General features: G+C 35.6%; 1 protein-coding gene across 7 annotated transcripts in view; it reads left to right on the top strand.

Moving 5' to 3' along the window:
• St7l (suppression of tumorigenicity 7 like) overlaps positions 1 to 20,321 on the top strand; it is a 66,344-nt gene extending 46,023 nt beyond the window's left edge. For 5 of the 7 annotated variants that reach the window (XM_013024696.1, XM_013024691.1, XM_013024694.1 and 2 more), the window contains exons 12-14: positions 553 to 703; positions 3,996 to 4,088; positions 12,588 to 12,976. In XM_013024696.1, coding sequence (XP_012880150.1) covers positions 553 to 703; positions 3,996 to 4,088; positions 12,588 to 12,766 — 423 coding nt within the window. In that variant the 3' untranslated portion in view covers positions 12,767 to 12,976. Of the gene's footprint in view, positions 1 to 552; positions 704 to 3,995; positions 4,089 to 12,587; positions 12,977 to 13,332; positions 14,547 to 18,002; positions 18,031 to 20,309 lie in introns of those variants that run through there. The other 2 variants (XM_013024692.1, XM_013024693.1) reach the window with 2 other exon arrangements.
• The last annotated feature ends 226 nt before the right edge of the window (positions 20,322 to 20,547 follow it).

The raw sequence follows: 20,547 nt of genomic DNA, 5'->3' as shown, positions 1-20,547 counted from the left end.
GGACTTACCACAGTCTGATTATAATTATTAAGAAATATTCATGTAATTTCCCATTGTATTATGGAGCTTCAGAGAACAGACTGTGTTTTAGTAACTAATAGTGCTTTACATTCTGTAAATATTAACTTAATTACATTTTTGAGATGTAAGCTTTTCACTGATAAATTGGGAATCAAAGCAAAATAATTAAATGCTGCCACACAATATTGTTCCACAAATATGTTTTATGTTCATGTATAATTCTTTTTTGGAAAATAAATAAGTTCGGTGTACTTACCTAATTTCCTCAGCTTTAGTTTACATTTCAGATTTAGTAAGGTCACACAGGTATTTATCACCTTATTTTTACCTGTACAAATGTTCTGATTTGAGGGATTTGTATATGTAACATTGTATATACAAGTTTTCAGAAGGACCTTCATATAACTCCACTAGTTTTATGTGTTTTTTAAAAAATCAATTTGATTTTATGGTATTTGAATATTTTGTAATTGAGTTTAATACTATTTACTTTTTTAATTTTTTTCTGTTGTGTATGTGCTATTTCTACAGTATTTACTAGAGATGAAAAGTTTAATTTTACCTCCAGAACACATTCTGAAACGAGGTGATAGTGAAGCAATTGCCTATGCATTCTTCCATCTTCAGCACTGGAAACGGATAGAAGGTGCTCTTAATCTGTTGCAGTGTACATGGGAAGGCAGTGAGTATTCTTTTCCAAATGTAATGCTAATATCTGACTACAGGCCACCTTCTTAAATGAATTGTCTAGGTTTCTGAGTTCCACATTTAGTAAAAGCAGAATGAGAACTATTTAAGTTAAATATTTGTAATGAAAGAAAAGGAAAATGTAAATTCTTTACCTTGTAAGATTTTTAATGTGGCTTGATTGTGTGTAGAGGGGGGAGATCAAACATAAGGCCTTACTCATTGTTCTACCACTGAGCTGCACCCTTAAACCTTGTAAAAATACTTTAGACGTTGGTCTGATTTTGTTTTGAAGTATGTACAAAGTAAAAATTGAAATGTATAAAACTGTGCTAAAATACATGTAAACATAAACGTTACCATTTTAACCATTTTGTGTTTAGTTAAGTAGCATTGCATATATTCACATTATTAAGGTGCAATCATCACCATCCATCTCCAGAATTCTGTCGTGAAATTCTATGTTTAGTTTTAAAGGAATCACTATACTGATTTCTATAATAGCTGCAACTTTTGACATTCCCATCAGCCATAGACACAAGTTACAATTTCTTTGTGTCTTTATCATCATTTCCTATTTTCTGTTTTCATTTTTGATAATAACCACTTTACTGGGTATGAAGTAGGGTCTCATTGTGATTTTGATTTGCGTTTTCCTAATGATTAGTGGTTCGTGTGTATGTTTTCTTTGAGAGTAAATTGGACTCTTTTTAACTAACTTCTAAATCTCTTATTTATAGCTTCTTAACCATTAAGAAAATGAAGAATCCAGGCACCCGGTGGCTCACACGTATAATCCTAGTTACTCAGGAGGCTGAGATCTGAGGATCACAGTTCAAAGCCAGCCCAGGCAGGGAGGTCCTTGAGATTCTTATCTCCAGTTAACCACCAGGAAACTGGAAGTGGCACTGTAGCTTAGTGGTAGAGTGCTTACCTTGAGCTGAAGAGTACAGGGACAGCACTCAGGCCCAGAGTTCAAGACCTACAAGTGACAAAAAAAAGAAAAAAAAAAAAAGAAGAAGCTTATTTTATCAGCAGGACTCACAGCATACCTTAACTGTTAATAAAACTTCAAAACTAAGTTCATTGTTACTAACTAAAAGTGTTCCCAGGGCTGGGCAGTTGGCTCAGTGGTAGAATGCTTGCCTTGCATGCATGAGGGCCTGGGTTCGATTTCTCAGCACCACATAAGCAGAAAAAACTGGAAGTGGCACTGTGGCTCAAGTGGTAGAGCGCTAGCCTTTAGCTGAAGAGCTGAGGGACAGTACCCAGGCCCAGAGGTCAGGCCCCATGACCAGAAAAAAAAAAAAAAGTGTTCCCAAACTTTGCAATAAGGTGTTGTGGAACCTGAAAGGAAGTCCCAAAAGTACCGTGGAATATTCTATTTTTTTATTTTTTGCCTGTCCTGGGTCTTGAACTCTAGGCCTGGGCACTGTTCCTGAGTCTCTATGCTCAGGGCTAGCATTCTACCACTTGAACCACAGCACCACTTCCAGCATTTGTGAGTAGTTTATTGGAGATAAAAATCTCATGGAGTTTCCTGCCCTGGCTGGCTTCAAAGCATGATCCTCAGATCTCAGCCTCCTGAGTAGCTAGGATTATAGATGTGAGCCACCAGCGCCTGACTATATTCTAAATTTTTCATGGAAATACAATAATATTTAACATCTGTCGGATACCACTCAAACTATTATCTCCAGATAATTCACAATTTCAGCATTATGTCAGGCTCCATTTCTTTCCATGTTTGTAACAGTAACTTTTATACTTTTACAGTAAGCTGTTTGTGAGTTACTGTGATTAAAAGAAGTACCACACAGTGTTTAGTACTTTCTATAGAAAGTACTAAGTATCCAAGTATGATCCCACTGTTTAAGCAGTTGTTTAGTGTTTAACAGGCTCATAAATATATCTCATTCATAAGAAATAATACTTTTTGTTTTTAGATGTATTTGTGTTGTTGTTGTTTAGACTGGTCTTGAATTCCTGGGTTCATGTGATCTTCCTCCCTAAGCTTCCTGAGTAGTTGAGACTGCAAGTGTGCACCATCATACCCTGCTGAAATGATTATTTAGAAGTGAAATACAAAGACACTGAAGCTGTAGGTATAGCTCAGTGGGTATAGCTAAGTACAAGCTTAGCATGCATTATGCCCTGGGTTCAATTCTCAGCAACAAAATATTACTACTTCTACTACTACTACTATTACTGAGAAGTGAATGGCACCATGTATCCTTGAACCAACAGAATTTAGAAACTTCTGTGTTAACAATTACTAACAGTCATACACTGTGCTTGACACTGATAATGAAACAAATAATATAATTAAGGACCTGAATGTCTTTGAGTTTTTCAGCTTTCTCTAGTAGTCTGTAAGTCCCTCAAAACCAGGTACTCTCTTCATGCATTTTATATATGCCTTAATGCCTGGCATTCTACCTGCCACATATGGGCTTTTAATAAACATATTATTAAAAAATAAATATATCATTTACACTATAATTCATGCATCTGTGTGTGTGCACGTGTGTATATATGTGTATGTTTCTATGTCTGTGTCTGTGATGGTACTGGAGTGGACTTGGGGCATCCTGCTCTCACTTAGCTTTTTCTTCTCAAGGCTGGTGCTTTACCATTTGAGCCATACCTCCACTTCTTGCTTTTTGCTAGTTAATTGGAGATAAGAGTCTCACAGAGTTTTCTACCTTGGCTGACTTGGAACTGCTGTCTTCAGATCTCAGCTTCCTGAGTAGCTAGGATTATAGAAGCTGGCTTAATTCATGCATCTTTTTGAATTATTTCCTCATAGTATCACTGACTTCCTGAATTACTTTAAGCAAATAACTGGATCTAATGAAAGGACCATAATTTAGCAGTTCTTAGCCCCACTCATAGAAAACTTCTGTGAAATCTCTCTCATGAAGTTAGGAGTCATTAAAAACTCTTTTAGGTTGCAAATTTAAGTCCATACAATTCTATGAAGATTCTCCAAAGAAGTGGTATTTATACTTGTGGAATGAAGTCCATAAGTGTATTGAGGAGACTGACAAAGAAGGACCTAGCGAATCATCTACTGCTCCATTTTGTTTTAGATAATTTACTATTCTATAAATAAGTCTTATTCCTTAACCTATTCATTCTTTTGCTTACTTTATTTCATCTAAAATGTCTAAAAAGAAAATCTTACATGAATTTTTTATTTTAAAAAGTCTCCAACGTAGTTTTGATCTATAGCATGGGATGGTAAATGAGAGAATTAAATATTAACATGTTTTTTCCCCCTTCAGCTTTTAGAATGATTCCATACCCATTAGAGAAAGGACATCTATTTTACCCTTATCCCAGCTGCACAGAGACTGCTGATAGAGAGCTATTACCTAGTAAGTAAATATTTCAGTTTTCTCAAACTTTTAATTGTTTAATTACTTACAAATTGCTTTCTGTATGTATCATCTTCTTGTCACTATAATGAAATACCTTATGAAGAAGAGCTCAATTTAGCTCACCATTTTATATATAGGTTCAAATTTAAACGGCATACCACAGACTCTGAAATGAGGGCTGCTCCTTGACAGTATTACTGCATAAAGCACATGGCAATGGTACGAGCATGAGTCTGAGTCATAACTGAAGCTATCTTGAAGCTATCTTGAAGCAAAGATATAGATAGATAGATAGAGCAGAGTCTCAAAAGATCATACCCCCCCCAGTGACTCAAAAACCTCCCACTATGGGTCTCATCTCAAGATTTTACTTCCCAATACATCACTCTGAGGACCAACTTTGGTTGAAATTTGAGACCTTTAAACATTTTTTAGCCATTTCTAGTATATAGTTGCATAATGCAGTTCATTTCCAAATACTTTATTGGGGTAAAACCCTTTGTTAAATGCATGGAAAAGCACAAAGATTAAAGACATAAAAAAGAGCTGCCATCTTACAAACATTTTTGTTTTGACAGTGTCAGGGGTGATCAAACCTAGAATCCCACTCTATTGCTCCTGCTGCCCTCTGACTCAAACGCCTCCTGCTTCAACCTCCTGAGTAGTGAGGATTGCAAATCTGTGCCACATTACAAACATGAAAAAGAAAATAATCCTTCACAAACTAAAAAAGAGAAGGGAAATAACTCATATGATAAAAATAGTATTACTCTGATATAATTCTCTCAAAAAAAGCCTGTAGAACCAAGAGCCCTTATGAATGTAAGCATAAACATCTTCAGCAAAATATTAGCAAACTTAATCAAGCAATATTCAGAAAGGATAAGGTACATGGTACATAAGTACCATGACCCAGTGGGATTCACCTCAGAAATAGAAAGTTGGTTTAACATCTGAAAATGTGATATATGGCAGATAATAGATGCAGATAAAGCATCTGACAGTATCTAACACCTATTAGTGATAAAGGAAAAAAAACTCTCAAATTACAAATAGAAGGAGACTTCTTCAACTTGGTAGTGTATTCAAAAACATTTAATATCATACTTAATAGAAGAATATTGAGTGCCTTTCCCCAATCAAAATATAGGGTCTCACTACTTTTTTGTTTGTTTGGGGTTTTTTTGGGGTCCAGTTGTGGGGCCTGAACTCGGGCCTGGGCGCTGTCCCTCAGCTCTTCAGCTCAAGGCTAGCACTCTACCACTTGAGCCACAGCGCCACTTCCGGCTTTTTTCCTTTTTTGCTTATGTGGTGCTGAGGAATCGAACCCAGGGTCTCAGGCATGCAAGGCAAGCGCTCTGCCACTGAGCTACCTTCCCAGCCCAGGATCTCACTACTTTTTATTCAGTATCATATTGGAGATTCTAACCAGTGCAATCAGAAAGAATTAATAGAAGACATTTATATTAGAAAGGAAGAATTAAAACTGTCTTTGTTGATAGATGGCATGAACGTCTATTAGGAAATACAAAGATATAAATAATAAATGAATTCAACCTGGTTATACAATATGCGATCAATATTTAGGAATCAAGCTTGTCAGTATAGCTTAGGTAGAATGCGTTCCTAGCATATATAAAGCCTTAGATTTGATTCCCACTACAAAAAAGAAGAAAATCAATTATATATCTATATACGTAACAATGAGCAATACAAAAATGAAATGTAGGAAATAATTCCAACCATTTTAGCATCAAGAGAATAAATTACTTAGAAATGAATTTAATTAACAAGAGTATAACTATACTAAAAACTAAGATATTGCATATAGAAATTTAAGAAAATCCATATAAATGAGGGGAAAGTTCACATTAGTTGATTAGAAGACTCAGTATTATTGATATGGCAGTTATTGCCTATTTGACCCATAGATTTAATACAATCCATATTAAAATTCCAAGAGGAATTTTGCAAATTCTTGACCTATTATAAATATTGTTTCGGCTATTAGAGTTATTTATAAAGGAAAAATTGTAGTGGCTATACTTTGTAATTTGAATAACAGTCATAAGTTAGAAGAACAAGAACTATGCATGGTTAAGATTGCTGAGAATGATTCAACCTAGTCCTTGCTTTCAAGAAGCCAAATTTTCAAAATAGCCATCTAAATTTTGCCTCAATTGCTTTATCTACTCATTCCTTTTCTCTGTGAACTGGTAAATATTTGTTTTACTGATAGGTAATCATGCTGAAGCACATAAACATTAGCACTGTGTTTCCTGTATAATGTAAATTTGTACTATAATTTTTGTAAGACTGAGCCATTAGATGCTTAGCAAGTAAAGTTGCAGTCTCACTATCAACAAATTTAATAAGCTGAAAAGTTAAGGTAAATGAAAACTTAGGGGAGATTGTACAAATTAGGAATTCTGATATTCTTCTCCCTAGGGTTTTTTTTTTTTTTTTTTGGTCGGTTGTAGGGCTTGAACTCTAGGCCTGGGCTCTGTCCCTGAGCTCTTCAGCTCAAGGCAAGCACTCTACCACTTGAGCCACAGCACCATTTCCGGTTTCCTGGTGGTTAATTGGAGATAAGAGTCTCATGGACTTTCCTGCCCAGGCTGGCTTTGAATCGTGATCCTCAGATCTCAGCCTCCTGAGTAGCTGGGATTACAGGTGTGAGCCACCAGCACCCAGTGAGTTGTTCTTTTTTTATTTTTTGTCATCTGCTAGATAGCTGATGTCATCTTTTATAGAAATCGCAAAGTGTTTGCTGTACTTTTTCTTTTTTTTTGGAATCTGGTCATGGGGCCTGAACTCTGGGCCTGGGCGCTGTCCCTCAGCTCTTCAGCTCAACGCTAGCGCTCTACCACTTGAGCCACAGCGCCACTTCCAGCTTTTTTCTTTTTGCTTATGTGGTGCTGAGGAATGGAACCCAAGGCCTCATGCATGCAAGGCAAGTGCTCTACCACTGAGCCATCTTCCCAGCCCTTGATGTACTTCTTAATCTCCATTTTTTTATATTGTGAACTCTTTGAAGACCAGGATTCTCTATATTGTCCCTAAATATAATACTTAAAATCCAATATTAAGTAAGTATTGCTTGACTTATTCAAATCCATTAATTCACTGTACCCAATCAACAAGAATGTTAAATATTACTACTTTTTTCCTTTTTGTCCTATTCTGAACTCCTAGACTGCTCATGGTTAATAGACCAGTAGAAAGCCAAGCATGGTAGGAGATACCGGTAATCCCATTACTTGGTAAGTTGAGGCAAGAAGATTGAGAATTTGAGGCCACTTTGGATTATATAATGAGGCCCTGCTTCAGGAAAAACAGAATTAAAGACAAAGTGTTCAGTGAAATGTGTATGGAATAGACTGTGGATTTCTCTAGGGATCAAAGATGAGTCAATTTTTTGACTTGTGTGATTTGGAAAATGGTAAATCTTTTATACAGTGAGAGGAGCAAGTTTGAGCTTGTTGCCTGTGTAATCGCTCATTCATATATGCATACACATACGTATATGTATATATATATACATGATTAAATATTTTATTACATAATCAATTCAACAAATATAAAAGTGTCTTTTGGCTATGTGCCAGTAGCTCACACATGTTATCTCAGCTACTCAGGAGGCTGAGATCCACAGGATCAGCCTGTGCAGAAAAGTTATGGAGATTCTGTCTCCAAAATAACCAGCAGAAAAATTGCTCAAGTGGTAGAGTGCTTGCCAATCAAACAGAAGACCCTGCCTGAGTTCAAACTCTGAACTCAATGTTGATGGCATTTTGGATATAAATAGCAGTCACTTCAATCCATCTTAAGCATAAAAGGTAGTTAGTTGCAAGTGCAACTATAACGATGATAGCTGGGCCCCTTAGGGACTACAGTTAAAAACTAGATGGTTAGGATTTGCAGGAACCAGTTACCTGTATATCTCTGTATCTGGCTGCCTTATGTAATCGCTCCTTTTCTTCTCTTCCCCCATCTTCCTTCCTACACCTCTAGTAAGCTTCTTTCAGTTCATCAGATTTATTTATGTATTTCTCTCTTTGTAGTTTGGTGTTCCCTGCATACATATTCAGGTGATCTACATTTATATGCCATCAGTTCAGGCAAACAATATAGAGTAAATGATGCTTCAGTCCTTTAAAACTAGATTGCTCTAAAGTCTCCTATATCTAATGTCTAGTATCCATTCCTGATTCTGTTAGCAGTGGCCAAAAAAGATCAGGTTCAAGTTGTATAAATAAAATTGCCAGGGATCCTGATATCTTTTTCTCCACATCTCACAAACGAGATTATAGACTTATCATTTTCTAGGTAGTAAAAGAAGTCCTAGGTAAGAAAGAGATCATTAAGGGAACTGTATACTTTAAGAAGTAATCTGAAGGTAGAACCATGAGGGCATAAAATTTCTACTGTATTAATAGAAAGAAAACAATCCAAGATTTAGTGAAGGCGTGGTCAAAGAGACAAAACAAGGGCCAGAACTAGATATCCTAGAAACTAGAAAAGAAGGAAGAAATTTCTGAGTGAGAAGAAATATCTGATCTATTAGGTTAGACAGTTATTAAGAAAAATCTATTGATTTTGGCAATTAGGAGGTCATTAGTGGCAGAAATTTCATCTTATACCTTAAGGCAGAAAAAATAAATCATACTGTTCTTAATTTTTTCATTTTAAAAGGAGCAAAGATTTTAAAACAATGAATCTTTTTGTTGTTGTTGATAGTGGGGCTTGAACTCTTGGCCTGGGCGTTCTCCCTCAGCTCTTCAGCTCAAAGTGAGCGCTCTACTGCTCTTGAGCCACAGTGCCACTTCTGGTTTTCTAGTGGTTTATTGGAGATAAGAGACTCATGGACTTTCCTGCCTGGGCTGGCTTTGCACTGTGATCTTCAGATTTCAGTCTCCTGAGTAGCTAGGATTACAAGCATGATCCACTGGCACCCAGCTGAAAACAATGAATATTTAATTTTGGAACATTAATATGCTGGTTGTGATAGCATGTGCCTGTAATTCAGCACTCTGGAGGCTGAAGCAAGAGGATTATGAGTTTAAGGCCAGCCTGGAATGCATAGCAAGACTGACTTAAAATAAAACAAGCACAAAAAAGCATATTGTTAATTTTTTTTTGCAAATTATTACTAATATAAGGGAAAATGTACTTGTTACTATGAGAGTTTTTTTATGTTAGAACTATATGCTGCAAGACTGAACAGGTTTTTTGTTTGTTTTAGTTTTAGTTTTTTGCAAATCAGTTAATTCTAGCTCCATACAAGGTACACTCCAGAGGTAGGAGTAAAGGGACATACTGGAAGGTTTTGTCTTATGGTAGTAAATATTTCCTTGCAGTTTTTTTCCTGTTTCTGATTGTGGTAGGATGAATAATTTTTTAATAATGTGGAGTTCTAATACTCAGGAGTACTTAATGTTTTTTGTTTTTAATTCTCCATCAGCCTTGATAGGAGTTACAGAATTCTGGAATTTGCTTATGGACTTTATAAGTTCAGATTGGAACTATTCCCCTAGTTAACATAGTTATTGTCATCTTTTATGCCTCTGATAAATTTTCTCTACAACCCAGTGTTGAAATTTGAACTTTTGTTCCAAGGGAATGTTTCTGTACTAGTCATTCATTCATTATATTGATGTATTAACCAAACACTGACTGACAAATGAATCTACAAAGCAATCCAAAAAAGAATAATTCCATCTTTCTTACAGTATAGAAATCCCTTATTTTAAAAAATTTTTATTAGTAAAGATAGAAAGTTTTCTACCTTATAAAATGAATAAAATACTATTATCTGTTAGGTTATGAAAAATCAAATGAGTACTTTATAAATTATAAAAGATTTTAATGAATAATATTAATTTTGCTATTTTATTCCTTGCTTTCTGAAGTACCATTGTTGGTTTCTCTTGGTTTGCCGAGAGAAGTCAGCCTGTCATGGCTAAGGGATAGGGTAGAAGGGATTGCTAGTTCTTTGGGTGTTAAAACCACAGTGTGGGCTAGGATATATCTATATCACTTGCCTAGCAATTGTAACATCCGGGTTTGATCCTAGTACCAAAAGAGAATAGCCAAAAAAAAAAGAAAAAAGAAAAGCCCAAAATATTATACACATTTTCTAATGTTTTAAAAATCAGTTCTGTTGTACTTTTCATTTAAATACTGCTCAAGGCTCTGGAAAATTTTGGGAGTTTTTAAAATGGATTTGGTTTTTTGATATATAATCTCTGAATATCTATAAGCCAAAATATTGTAGCTATTAAAGGAAGTTTAGGTGCAACCTTCTCTGTTAATCATTATGTTTAAAAAAGTAAAATTTATAGCTGACCTCGGTTCACCACTGAATTAGTCATCCCTCACAAATGCAGGATATTACATCAGAATTCTTGGGTTAGTGTCCAGCCCTGAGCTGTCAACTTGCTAGCCTAAGGAATCTCAGTATAGCTTTCAGTTTAAGTGGAATTTATTGAGCACCTACTGTGTGTCAAGTAAGTACTTTGTATATTAAAATATTTCAGAAATTGAAAGAAAATATAAGTATTTGAATAAAATCAGCCATAAAGTAATTAGTAGAAAAAATAATTCTTGAGTATGTAAATGTGGTAAAATATGGGACCTCATTTATAGATAAAATCCCTTGGCTGAGGGACTTTTTTAATGTGAAACAATTCTATTGAGCTATAACTTACATAATATAAATTTACTCATTTAAAGTGTGCAACTTTTTTTTGTCGGTTGTGGGGCTTGAACTCAGGGCCTGGGCACTGTCCCTGAGCCTTATCAAAGCTAGCACTCCATCAGGTAAGCCACAGTGCCACTTTCAGTTTTTGAGTGATTAATTGGTGGTTAATTAGAGATAAAAATCTCATGAGGACTTTTCTTCTGGGCTGGATTTGAACCCCAATCCTCAGAACTTAGCCTCCTGAGTAGCTAGGATTACAGGCATGAGCTGCCAGTGCTGGCAAAAGTATGCAACTTTAAGTGGAGGTGTGGTTCAAAGTGGTAGAATGCTAGCCTTGAGCAAAACAGCTAAGGGCAGCATCCAAGGCCCTGAGTTCAAGCCCAGTGCCAGCACTAAATAAATAAATAAAATATAGCTCATTGTAGAGCACCTACCTAGCCATGTGCAAGTCATTGAGGTATATCCCTAGCGCTGCAAAAATAAATTTTAAAAATAAGATGCAGTGAAGCACTGATGGTTCATACTTGTAATCCTAGCTACTCAGGAGGCTGAGATCTGAGGCTTGCAGTTCCAAGGCAGCCCAGACAGGAAAGTCTGTCAGACTCTTATGTTCAGAAGTAGGAGTAAAGGGACATACTGTAGTGAAAAGCTAAGGGACAGCACCTGGGCCAGACAGCAACAATTTAAGTCCCAATACTAGTGCACACACACACACACACACAGATGTACTCTTTGATACTTTTGGTCTCTTTACAAAGTTATGTAGACATAATATATAGGTATATAATAGAATTTTAGAATACTTCTGGTGTCTAAAAAAAAAACACCACCACCTCAGGCCCATTCCCCAGGGTTCCCATAAGCAACCCCTAATCAAGTTGTATCTGTATCAAGTTGACAGTCTGGGAAAATTCATGTCAGTGGAACCAAACAATAAAGGATCTTTTGTGACTGATTGTCACATAGCATAATATTTTAAAGGTTCGTTCATATTATAGCATATAACAGTATTTCATTACTTTTTATGGCTGGATAGTATTCCATTGTATGGATTTAGTTAGCTTTTACCAGTTGATGTTCATTTAAATTGTTTCCAGTTTTTTGTTATAAAAGTATAGTTGCTGTGAATAGTCATATACAATATTCTATATGAACACTTTCTGAATGGTCTTGGGTATATGCATTAGAATGAAATTGCTTATTGATGTGGTAACTACATATGGGTTTGGTTTCCTAGTTCAGTATTTACAGTGCTTAGTGAAATGTCACACACAGAACATATAAAAATAAATAATAAAATAAACAATAAAGTAAAAAACAGCTAGGTAACATTATAAACTGATGTTTCTGGAAATCCCCATGGTATGTCTGTCTTTTTACACTAGTCTCTAAGCTTCCAAAAGACAAAAACTAATAACTCACATTTATTAAGTGCTTACAGTGTTCATTATAATAACTCCATAGCAACTTATACAGGGTTTAGCAACTTACAGCTCCTTTCAAAAGACAAAGCTCTTTTTCAAAACCATCTCAGCATGACTTTGTAAGCTGTGCTAGTTCCCACGATGCCATCCTGTTTTCAGACCCCCAAACAGTCATCTGGTTTTGTAGATATGTTGTTAATGCTAGAATAAATAATGGCCAGAAAATTTTCCTTGGTTGGTCAGAGACTTCTTGTTCTTGCCTTTAAAATTTTTTTCTTTATAGCTTTTAAAAATGTTTAATTTGAAAATGGTAAGATGATTTATATTATTTTCTGAAGTAAAATTCATGCCTATCTTTTCTTCTTTCAGCCTTTCATCATGTTTCTGTTTATCCAAAGAAGGAGCTTCCTTTTTTCATCCATTTTACAGCAGGACTGTGTTCTTCTACAGCAATGATAGCCTTTCTCACCCACCAGTTTCCAGAAATCATGGGTGTTTTTGCTAAAGCTGTAAGTATGATCTCAAGGACTTGTGTAGAGTATTTGTAAAACACACAAGAAACCATATATGGTCTGTTGATGCTAACCCAGATGAGCAGTCAAAGCTATATGTTATAGTAAATTACAAGAATTGATTTGTAAAGTTACCACCATAAATATGTGAAACATGAATTTTTGGTGATTTGAGCTATACTTTTGTTGTTTAAAAGTTTAAAGAATACAATGCTATAACATTATAAAGTTGGTCTCTGTAGATCACTTTTGGTGACTAACATAGCATTCATTATAAACATTAAGAGCAATCCAGATCATTTTTTAAAGTTAGTTTGTTTTCTTTGGCATTCAAACAAATGCCCCCTTTGTAAACAAGTCTTCCAATTTTTCCATTTAAATGAAATAATTGTAAAGATTTGCTGAACTTTAAATTCAAGAGTGCAACTAGAATGGAGAATAAGTAGGTAAGATGGGACAGGAGAGACATTTGCCCTGGGTACAGAATGTGTTTCTATACCTAGAAATTCTCCCAGTTATTATGTCTGCATGTTCTTATTGACCTTTCCCAGTTTGGGGCAGAGAACCATGTACAGGTCTTTATTTTCATTTTTACCCTTTAGATTTGAACTACTTTCCCATTTCCTGATCCAGGAAATATTTGAGGGCTGGTATGAAAGAGGGTATCCCTGGCTATTTATCCTCTATATACATTTATTAATTAACATCACTGATTCAAGATAAAATTACCAAAGAAGATTTCCTTTAAATCTCCAAGTCTTTTTAAAAAATGCATCATTCTTGTACATCTTTATCAGGTAATAAGAGTTAAAACCCAAAAGAAAATGCTGCTTCACTATATTCACAAATAAAAGAAATTATGCAATGAGAACCATAGAAAAACTAGTCCTTACTTGGTAATGTATTTTCTATATTTTTCTCTGTATGTCTCCATTTTAATTCCCTATTGTCCTCACAATTTCTTTTCCTGCCTTAAGAATAGTTTATTTTGTGCCTTACAAGTTAGCTGGCTTTCTTCTGACACCAGTGGTAAGAGCACTGGTTTTCCTTTTTCCCTGAAGATCAACTGTATAATGTGTTAAGTTACCTCTAGCTGTAGGCCTAAGAGTCTGAATATACATTTGATTCTGGGTCAGGATTCAAGAAGAATGACTTCTCAATGTTGTTCATGGAGTATAGACACTTGGATTGGAAACTGACTATTCTACTTTGTTTTAGTATGAAAAGGAAACTTAGAGACTATATCACAATTCTGTTACCTGCAGTAGTACTGACTGCAAAGTAAATGTATATCTCAAGTGAAATGCCGTCACTGTATAGGGAAAAAATGGACTAGAGAGAGAAAAATTTCATCCATTTAACAGCTGAGGAAAATGTACAACTGTGTATTTAAAAGATATGAACAAACAAATGAGTGAGGTGACTCTTGGATTTTTCTCAAGGTAGTAGAATGGGAAGGAAAAGAAATAGAGCAAAGAGAGAGATCTAGAATCTGGAATGGATGTGTAGCAGCTATTAGTTGTATATTTCTTTGAGTACTGGCTAACTTAATGTGGTTATGTACTCAATATATGCTCTGTCCACCAGTGTCAGTACATAGCCATTTCATTTACCAGAGAAGTCACTAATGGCACTGAAAAGCCTTTGAGATGGCCTAAGTTCCTTAGCACTCTATAGGAGACTCTTGAGAATGAAAAATTACATATTTTACAGAATATTCTTCCTTTTCAGATTAAATTGATATACTGTGATTCTGATTAATGAACAATAAACATTTATTCACTTTTTGTATAATTGATGATATATGATATTAAAATATCACTGACAATGAACTTTTACAGGCACAATTTATCCCTTTGGCTTTATATGTATATTTTAAAATTCCTAAAAGGTAAGTATTTTACTGATAGTACCTGCAAATCAATAATAATAGGCAGCAATTATAAAATCAGATCCCATGTAAGAGTTATTAGAAATGATTGTAGTATGAGTGGTCTTCACTTTGTAAACACAACACATACATCCTTGACAGACGAGGAGCAAGGCTTGAATTAGAGGGTCATTCTTCACCTGAATGAGAACTGCGGTTTAACAAGAACCCCATGTAATCCTGTGTATACATTTAAAACTTACAAAGCCTTGCTGAACTCTACCATACCAATATAAGGAATTTAGAAACGCTGAACAGTGCCACCTTGCCAAGTTCAGGGATGGGCAGCAGCAAACCCTAGAGCCAGATTGCTTTGCTTTACTTCAGGTAAATACCCTAACTTTCTCTATCCTGAATTGTAAAATATGAAATCGTATTGCTGCATAGATTTTGGTGAAGGTTAAATAAGTTTAGAATATATCAAGTGTTTAGAATCATCTGTGCACAGTTTAAAGAAAAAGTGTTAGCTGCTGTTCATCACTGTCATCATTACTTGAGACAGGAAACAGTACTATAAGTACTGCCCCTCTGATACATTATGTGTTTGTGAACCATAAAAAGAGGATAAATGGTCAAAATCCATAGCACACTGGCAAATTGCTTTATAGAACAAAACTGTTGATATGGCATAAACTACCTATTTTAGGGATCTCTCTCTCTTTCTCTCTCTCTTTCTCTCTCTCTCTCTCTCATTTTCAGAACTGAGTTTGAACTCAGTACATTCTTGAGCTATATACCAGCCATTTTCAATTAAGTCCAGTAATATATGATGACCAAATAAAGTAGAAATTGCTGAAGTCTAATTGAGACATGTTTGTTCTTCTATTAGTAAGGGAAAGGCATTTAAGAAAATACCCTAATTATTTCTTTTCCTCTTTCATCTGTTATTTGTTTTGTTTGTTTGCTTGTTTTTGAGATATTGTATTGCCCAGGCTGGTCTCAACTCATTGGCTCAAACTTTCTTGTGCTGGGGATCAAACCCAGGACCTTGTGCATGCTAAGCAAGTGATCGTGGAGGTTAAGTGTGAGGATATCCTCACACCTCAGCCTTCAGAGTAACAGGACTATACCACCACAGCTAAATTTCTTGTTACCATTGTGTCTTTCTCATCTTATGTCTTTTATAGTAGCTTACATGCTAGAGCAAATTAATTTTTTATTTTTTATTAATATTTTTATTTTTGTCAGTCTGGGCCTGGAACACTGTCCCTGAGCTCTTCAGCTCAAGACTAGCACTCTACAACTTAAGCCACAGAGCCACTTCCAGTTTTCTGATGGTTAATTGGAGATAAGAGTCTCACAGACTTTACTTGTCCAGGCTGGCTTTGAACTGAGATCCTCAGATCTCAGCTCCTGAGTAGCTTGGATGACAGGTGTGAGCCACCAGCACCTGGCAAATTTTTCTAAATGTGCTTGTTATATCAAGAGGAGGGAGTAGATGACTGAAGAAGGGGGGATGCAGTTTAAAAATTGAATGTATATCCTACAAAATTAAGAAGAGTGATAGAGGGGTAGGGGTTTGGAAGCATGGGTGAGAATGTTGAAAGGGGTGACACTGAGCAAGATGCATTGCATTTATAAAACTGCTTTATTGAATGGCAAAAATGTCTTATAAATATTGGTTTTTAATGATGCCATTTGATTGAAGCTAAAGATTCTTTAAAAATCTTACTGTGAATCAAATTTAGGTAAGTGGAAGGGAATGAACTAGGATAGTTAATTAAGTTTAATGCCTTTTTTTTTTTTTTGGCATGGTATAAGGCTATGTGGAATAAGACTTCATTCCCAGCAAGTTAAGTTTTTTTCCTCCTGATTTTTCTCCTGGCCAAGATGAAAACCTTGTCTGACATTAGACATAGAGTAATGAAAAAATTGCATAAATCCCTGGAGATGTGGAATGTGCTGATATCAGAGCTGATATTCTCCAAGGCCAGAATTCCTGAAAAAGGAAAAATTGCTTTTAAGTGGTAGGTCATTTTCTCACCTGCTTTGAAGCCTGCTGGGTTAAGTATGAGAGTTCACAGTAAGGGTAGCCAGGAAGCCAAATGAAGTGGAATCTGATTCTGCTTATCTGAAAGGAGCGTCTTTATTTAAAAGCAGCACTGCCCTCTCCTTAGAGAACCAATCTTCATCTACTCTGGCCCCTTTTCAGTTCATTTATTTATTTATTTACTTTGCAGAAAAGGCTTTGGAAGGTGTCATCACAAAAATGTAAAGGCTTAAAGATGGTCTTAGGGGATTTTATTAACTTATTGATAAGATCAGGCTGTGGCATGTGCTTTTAGTGCTTTGAATTAAGAAATGTATTTGAATGTAGAAGTTTCTAGTTGGGTGTTAGCTAAATAAGGGCAGTCTTTGCGATGTTGACAGAAAAAAAGTATTAAACTCAAAAGAGTCTCAAATAAATTGCTGTTTTACTAAGACAAAACTTTGTCTATTTTCACTGGATACATATTGTAGCTGTGCTGGGGTGGGAATGGACCTTGTTTCCACATATTTTTGCTAATCTTCATGTGGGAAAATGTAGTTGGACATGCCAATGATGAATTTCTGAGCAACTCATAATTGGCTGGCTCCACTGTAACTAGGGCCTTACAATCTGCTTGATTAATTCTTTAAGGACTACATTAGCCAAGTTGCATGATTTCCAGAGATATAGAAGGTCAGAAGTTACACTAACAAAAGACTTCTCCACAGAACATTTCACTAGGTTTCTTCAGGCCCTTCTTAAAAATAATTAAAATTTTTCTTCCTAAATTACATTTATAAAAATAATAAGCAACTATAAATGCCAGATATTTTTTAATGAATAGTGACCAAAGCTTTCAGGAAAGTTTGTCCAGTACTCTCATTACTTTTGTTTCAGAGTCAAAGATGATTTTAAGAACTAGGGGAGTTGATAGATAATTATAACTATATATTGATATATACCATATAGAAAAGATATATGACTTTTTTTTATACTAGTACCAGGGCTTAACTCAGGGCCTTTTGCTTGTTTTTTTGTTTTGTTTTGTTTTGCATATGGCTATCTTCTATCACTTAAGCCATGCCACCAACCCAGCATTTTGCTGGTTGATTGGAGATAAAGACTCATGGATTTTTCTGCTCTAGCTGGCTTTGAACTACAACCTCAGATCTCAGCCTCTTGAGCTAGGACTATAGGCATGAATCACCCCAGAACTAGGCCATTTTTTATATGGTCTTAGTTTTACAGTAGTAATGTATGCTGCATGTTAGTAATGCTGCTCGTAGGTGAAAGATGTATATATGGTTTTTTAAAAAAACAAAAAAAAACAAAAAAACCTATGGTGGTTGCATACTTCTTTGTTTCATTCACAGGGCCACATTCAGAAATTAAACTGACAAAGTAAGTTTCTTTACTTTGAAAATGGGTTATATATTCAAAGCTGTGAGACTTTTTAGTTCTTAAGGATTAATATATACTAATATATGTATATACATAAGTGTATATATGTGCATATATACATATATTAGTATTTTTGAATTGTTACTAACCTTATGTTCTTGAAAAACATTGTTCTGTAATCATGCTATTTCCAATAATGCATCTGAGGTGTTCCTCAGAAACTGCAGAGATAATAAAATTAATGTATTGTATATAGGTCAAAATTTTTAAATGTTTAAGTTAGTGCATTTAAGTTCTTTATTTGGGTAGCCTTCCAGTCTAGTCTTTCTTTGTTGTTTCAGACTAAACTTAGGGTTCTACACATACTAAACAAGAATGTTATCACTGTACAACATCAGGCTTTATTTATTGTATTTGTGTGTGCGTGCATGCGTGTGTGTGTGTGTGTGTGTGTGTGTACGTGTGTGTGTACCTCTGGCTTTTTGCTGGTTAACTGGAGATAAGTGTCTCACTGCCATCTAGATCCTCAAATCTTAGCCTCCTGAGTAGCAAGGATTATGGCCATGAACCACCACTACCCAGCCCCTCATTTTCTTTATTATTAGCATATTTGTAGCAAGTGAAAAGATATTCTATAAAGATATTTCTCATACTTCATCCCCATTGTTCTCCCTCGAAAAGATCCAGACTTAAAGTTGTGAAATTGTGTAAATTCTGAACTTTATTTTTCTTTTTTTTTCACCAGTACTGAGGCTTGAATTCAGGGCCTGGATGCTTTCCCTTAGCGTTTTTGCTCAAGACTCATGCTCTACCACTTGAGCCACAACTTCATTTCTAGCTTTTTGCTAGTTAAATTGGAGACAAGAGACAGACTTTCCCAACCAGGCTAGCTTTGAACTGCCAACCTCAGATCTCAACCTCCTGAATAGCTAGAATTATAGGCATGAACCACTAGCCCCACATGAACAATTCTTTTTAAAAGAGGAAGGAAAGAATAAAAGTGAGATCAAGGTATGTACTTTTTAATACTTTTCTCACCTTAATTTGATATTTGTGAAAAGTATTGTTTTTTCATTTGTGTGATGCTGGTCCTGGGACTTGAATTCAGGGCCTGGGAACTGTCCCGAGCTTTTGTGCTCAAGGTTAGCACTCTACCATTTGAGCCACAGCTCCACATAAGGCTTTTTGTGGGGGGGGGTGGATAATTGGAGGTACTGGTCTTATGAGTTTTCCTGCCTGAACTGGCTTTGAACTACAGTCTGCATATCTCAACCTCCTGAGTAGCTAGGATTACAGGCATGAGCCACTGGCATCAGGATAAAGCACTGATTTTTTTTTCTATTAACATAGTCCAGCCAATATAAAGTTCACAAAAGCCATCCCTGAATTTGTATGTTTAATATTTCCCCCTTAAAATGAAAGTTTCAGTGCCAGAGTTCAAGACATACTGTCACTAACTGTTAATAATTTTTTTGCTTAAATGGTAGCATTTGGTGCACATGGTCTGCTTAGCAGTTTCTGGATGAGCTTAGATATTGATACAGATCATTCATTCCAAACTTGCTATAATACTGGTATTAAAATTCACTTTAAGAAAATTATTAATCTTTGGAAGAGATCTTTGTCTTTTGCAGACCCATCATGTTTCTCTAATTGGAAGGAATATGTGAGTGGAGTTTTGTACCTTTCTCTAATCAAATCTCTAATGCTTAAAAAGAACTAAATTAGCTGGGCATACTAGCCCTTCAAGAAGCTGAAAGCCAGAAAACAAGCTGTTTTAAGCCAGCTTAGGCAGAAAAGTCTGTGAGACTCCATCTCTAAGATAAGAAACAAAAAGCCAGACTGGAGGTGTGACTCAAGTGGTAGAGCAGGAAAGTGGAGCAAGAACATGAGGGTCTTGGTACCAAAAAGAACTAAACTAATAAAAAAACTATATTGATATATTAAAATCTAAACCAAGAATAATTTGGACTGCAGATAGTTCTTATCTCCCTTATTCAGGGAATAGTAATTCTTTTTTCTCCTCCTGTAATATTAAGATTGCCATAGGTCCATTTGACAATAGCCATCTTCAAGATAAGATTTTATTTGGAGCTGGGTACAGTGGCTCAAGCTAGTAATCCTAACTAATTAGAAGGCAGAAATTAGGGAACTATGATTCAAAGTCAGGAATAAGTTTGTGAGACTCCATCTTACTCAGTGACTGGGCCCCAGTGATACACAGATAACAAGGGAAGCACAATCACTGAGTGTAATGATGAGTGCCTCTCACCCTCCAGGACACAGAGAAGGTTTAAGTGACAAAGTGCCTGCCTTCTAATTTCAAGATCCTGAGCTCAGTTCTCAGTACTGTCAAAAGAATTATTTGGGCTTTGTGAATCAACAAAATTAAGAGAATCCAAGCTACATAATCATCCTTTAATTTCAAGCTTTTAAGTGCTTATATACTATTCAAAGAACAGAAAAGGGTAATTGCACTTCATATTTGTAATTCTACCTACTCAGGAAGCTGATGGT

This window comes from Dipodomys ordii, unplaced genomic scaffold, assembly GCF_000151885.1.
Source record: "Dipodomys ordii isolate 6190 unplaced genomic scaffold, Dord_2.0 Scaffold78, whole genome shotgun sequence".
In the NCBI taxonomy this organism is placed as follows: domain Eukaryota; kingdom Metazoa; phylum Chordata; class Mammalia; order Rodentia; family Heteromyidae; genus Dipodomys; species Dipodomys ordii.
This window is presented reverse-complemented; position numbering and strand designations above follow the sequence as displayed.